Source organism: Sardina pilchardus, chromosome 11, assembly GCF_963854185.1.
Source record: "Sardina pilchardus chromosome 11, fSarPil1.1, whole genome shotgun sequence".
NCBI lineage: Eukaryota > Metazoa > Chordata > Actinopteri > Clupeiformes > Clupeidae > Sardina > Sardina pilchardus.
Genome location: NC_085004.1, coordinates 9141064 through 9146063, shown reverse-complemented (window position 1 = coordinate 9146063; position 5000 = coordinate 9141064). Strand labels below are relative to the sequence as shown.

General features: G+C 47.0%; 1 protein-coding gene across 1 annotated transcript in view; it reads right to left on the bottom strand.

Moving 5' to 3' along the window:
* The window catches only part of zgc:92242 (uncharacterized protein LOC436899 homolog), a 17969-nt gene that overhangs the window by 3358 nt on the left and 9611 nt on the right, over window positions 1-5000 (bottom strand). The window contains exons 3-5 of the mRNA XM_062549778.1: window positions 3206-3353; window positions 2891-2945; window positions 941-1295 (exon numbers count right to left, since the gene is read on the bottom strand). Coding sequence (XP_062405762.1) covers window positions 941-1295; window positions 2891-2945; window positions 3206-3353 — 558 coding nt within the window. The remainder of the gene's footprint in view (window positions 1-940; window positions 1296-2890; window positions 2946-3205; window positions 3354-5000) is intronic.

Genomic DNA, 5000 nt, shown 5'->3' with positions numbered 1-5000 from the left:
CTCTCTCGCTCTTCCCTCTCTTTTTTCCTTTTCTGTCTCTCTCTCTCTCAGTCTTCCTGTCTCACTGCTGCTCTACCTCTCCCCATCTGTCTCTCCTCTCCACCACTCTATCTCTCCGTCCTCCACCCCCCCCCCCCCCCCCCCCCCCCCTCCACACACACACACACCCTCTGCCTCCGGCCCTCTCTATGCCCCCCCCCCCCCCACATCCTTCCCCCACGAGCCACTCTCAATCCACCACGGTTGTGTTGTCACCATGGAAACGCAACTTATGCCCCAGAGATACATGCAACGCACGCAGGCAGTCACCCCAGCCCCCCCGCCAATACACACACACACACACACACACACACACACACGTCCAAGTGAACACCTCATTGACATACAGACAGTCCTACTCTCCTATCCTGCGTTTCTCACTCACACACACATATGCCGAGATGTAAAAGTTTGCTGCTTCGATCAGCATGTTTTCACAACCCATCGCTACTCTCCATGCTGCTATCCACTCTTACAGTCCTGCTGTCTTTGTTTTGATTTTTAACTATCCTTTATTTTTGTCCTTTCTTTCTACTGCTCCCTCTCTCTCTCTCTCTCTCTCTCTCTCTCTCTCTCTCTCTCTCTCTCTCTCGTGTGCATCCTGTCTGTGTTGTTCTCTTGTTGTTTGTCTCATACACACTCTCTCGTGACTGGTCTTTTTTATTATTTATTTGTATTGTGTGAATTCACATGAATGAAATGATTTGCTGTAGTGGCCAGCAGGGGGAGCAAGTCTCTAAATTCCTCTTTACACGGTGTATCGTTACAGGGAATGTCCACTAGATGGCACTAGATAACAGCAGCAGAAAGCCTCACTCTGTGTTTGTCCACACACAAGTATTTTTGACATAAATAAGATACTGTAGAAGTATTACTTTGGACATCTTGAGATTGTTCTTACCTTTGTCTCCTCCCTGAGTCTCCTGAGGGGCAGACTTCTCTTTGACCGACAGCCTCTCTTTCACGATTGGCTGAGCATCCTGGGGGCGGGGTTTGCGGCTGATGATTGACAGGCCAGGGTCTCTGCTGGAGTGGGATTTCAAAAAGACGCCCGAGTCGCTGAGGTCGTCCGAGGCGCTGCCCGAGTTCTCCTCCTCCTCCGAGGGGTCCTTCAGGTCGTCCTCCACGGTGCCCGAGTCGTCCGAGTCGTCCTTGCTGTCCTGCATGCAGTTGGCGAGGCCTGGCGCTCCGCACGCCCGCCGTGGGCCCTCAGGGACGGGCACCACGCCGCCCACTTCACACAGCGTCTCAGGTGTCTGTAATTAAAACAGCATCGATCAGCCACCCTGGCTATGTGTGTGTGTGTGTGTCACTGTGTGTGTGTGTGTGTGCAGCGTGTGTCTGTGTGTGTGTCTGTGTCACTGTGTGTGTGTGTGTGTGTGTGTGTGTGTGTGTGTGAGAAACAGACTCATGTAATATGAGAGACACAGGTGTAGATGTGTCTACATTTTGCTACAGGCAAGGCAGTAGGCCTGAGGACTCATACTCTCTCTCTCTCTCTCTCTCTCTCTCTCGTTTTCCCTTTCTTTATTTCTCTCTCTCTTTCTCTGGCATGGCCCTGTGATGTCATGGAGGCAGCTTGCAGTTGCCATGGGAACGGTGAGACCTTTTGGCTCTACTGGGTTGTGCGGTGGCTCGGACCTCTCCTCTCCTCTTTCACTCCTCTCTTCTCATCCCCCCATCCTGACCGCAGGCAATTCTTTCTGCTCTCTTCCTGCCATCTGTGTCCCCTTCCCTCCCTCTCTCTCAATCTCTCCATCTCTCCCTCTTTCTCTCTCTGCCCCCTCCCTCTCTCTCTCTCCCTCAATGCCCCCTCCCTCCATCCCTCTCTGCCCCCCTCTCTCCCTCTCCCTCCCTCCCTCCCTCCCTCCCTCTCTCTCTCCCTCTCTCTCTCTCTCTCTCCCTGGCACACTCGTCCTCAGGCCATCTGATGGCGTTTAATTCCCCTAAACCCGTCTGCTCAGGGGAGCGAGACCAGTCCAGACACTCACACACACACACACACACACACACACACACACACACACACACACACACACACACACACATACACACACACACACTCTCACTCACTCACTCACACACAAACACTCACTCACACACACACACACACACACACAGATGCACACAGAAAATAAAACAGGCAAACTACCAAACGCACATTCAAAAACATACACATGCAGAAACATTCACAGTCCAGACCACAAGACCACACGCACACGAGTGCATGTGCTCTTTGAACTCACACACACACACACACACACACACACACACACACACACACACACACACACACACACACACACACACATAGTAGTCATAGGGGCATATGTTGTAGGGATAACTGCACATCAGTTACATGCTCTACTACACTGTTAACAACCTGGCTTTCATTGTCTTCACTTTCACATGTAGCTACCTCCTCCTCTCACACACACACACACACACACACACACACACACACACACACACACACACACACACACACACACACACACACACACACACATGGACTCACGTACGCACACTCTCTCTCTCTCACACACACACACACACACACATATTGATACATAAAGGTATTACTAAATGAATGAATGGGTACATTTCATTCACATGTTCAGACATAAACATTTCCCTCGGGATTAATGCCAGCATGTGTCTATGTATGTGATCTACCTATCCATCCATCTATCAATCAAACAAAACCAGACAACAGCAAGCAAACACTCAAACACACACACACACACACACACACACACACACACACACACACACATTCAGAAACAGTCTTGGCCCAGAGACCACAGTGCATGTACGGCACACGCACACACACGCACACACACACACTCACCTTGAGAACCAGCTGTACGCCGTTTTGATCCACTTGGTTGTTCTTGAGTGGTTCACTGCAGAGACAGCAAATGAATATAATCAAGATATGTGTCTGTGTCTGTGTCTGTGTCTGTGTCTGTGTCTGTGTCTGTGTCTGTGTCTCTGTCTGTGTCTGTGTCTGTGTCTGTGTGTGTGTGTGTCTATGTGTGTGTGTGTGTGTGTGTGTGTGTGTCTATGTGAGTGTATGTGTGTGTGTGTGAGAGAGAGAGAGAGAGAGAGAGAGAGAGAGAGAGAGAGAGAGAGAGAGAGAGAGAGAGAGAGCATTGAAGCATACCTGTTGTGTTGTTTCATTCGAATGCTTCCGTTCTGCCGGAGCTGTGAGAGGAGATGTTTGGGTGATGTCTCCGCGTCCGAGTCCCCGATCACACACGCGAGGACGTCTCCATCACGGCCCAAAAGCCAGGTCACTCTCTTTCTGTTTCCTGCCAACACACACCACATTCACACTCATAATCTTCATCAGAACACATTTACAGTAAACACAAAAGATATGATAGGAGTGTAGAGGAACATGACAGAAACACAGATATGTTCATATTTTAAAAATTCGGTAACACTTTACTTGACGGGTTCGTTCATAACACATTCATAACAGCTGTCATGAACTGCACATGAAGCATTCATGACTGTTTCATAAAACATGACTCAACATTCATACCAACCCTTTCATGAATGTGGAAGACAAAACGTCAAAAACTTGTCAAAATAAAAGTCCAACAATCGCAAAGCAGCATTGCTGTCTTTTTTGTTTAGCCAACCTGATCATGTCATATCTTAGTCAACTGGGAAGTCCAGTGTCCAGGAGAATTTAGTTTTTTGTTTGTCTGTTTGTTGATTTTATGATAATAACCTCTGAAGAATGCATAGGCCTACTTGTCTACAACAATGACTGTATAGATATATAAAACAAACAGGAATGTCCAACCATTCAGAGGTCCACAGATGGTCAGTAGTTTACTTCCCAGTATGATGAATACTTTAAACTCGTATAGTAAAGTGACATTTGAAGTATAGACTTCATAAAATATTCATGAGATGTTTACAAACGCTGGAATGAATTCATAATACCCATATGGATTACTAGATTGTTGGACTTTTATTTTGACAAGTTTTTGTCATTTTGTCTTCCACATTCATGAAAGTGTTGTTATGAATGTTGAGTCATGCTTCATGAATCAGTCATGAATGCTTCATGTGCAGTTCATGACAGCTGTTATGAATGTGTTATGAATGAACCCGTCAAGTAAAGTGTTACCAAAAATTCTAATTTGACCAGGAGAGGGAATGCTGTAGTCTGGTTTTCACCATATTAAGCTCAATCTGTTAAAATTGAACATTAGTCTGGGGAGGCTGCGCTTTGTTTCTACTGCACTTCGCGTAGCTTAAGTTTCGTTATCTTCAGATCACCGGCCAATAGCGTGCCAGGACTAGAGTCTGGCCGTTTCTGATTGGAGCCAAAGTTTCTGGCAGTAAACAGAGGATATATATCTGCTGGTTTCCAGCCTGAGCTGCCGGGCGAAATTCAAATTCCCCGGAAGTTCATGCAGGGTACACCCAGGCTAGGAATGCTGTTGACATTACTGATATGAGGATGGAGGTGCAGTTCAGAATATGGGTTGCAATTACTTGATGCAACCAGCAGAGGGCATGGTGACTCTGTGTGTGGAATTGAGTGCTGGTGTGCGTGATGAAAAGAGAGAGGGATGGGGGGCATGAGGAGGGAGGAGGCTTAGTACTGCCTGGAGTATAATGATGTAGAAACATACGGGAAACAAGAAGAGAGATGATGTACAATACCTAACCTGCCATTAAACCAGGAGCATACTGTACAAGACATTGTGTGGATATCTTTTCTTTTTTCTATGTCTGTGCCCATATCCAGCCCCTGTCAAATTTTTTTATATATAGATATGCATACATAGATATTCTACAAAACAAGGAGAAAGCACATACAACTTGCAACCATACTACTCTCCCATTCTGAGCAACCACGTACTGTAGACCATTGCAATTTGAGAGCCAATCAGAGCCAATAGGTCTATGGACGACACAGTCAACCTGGCACTTGG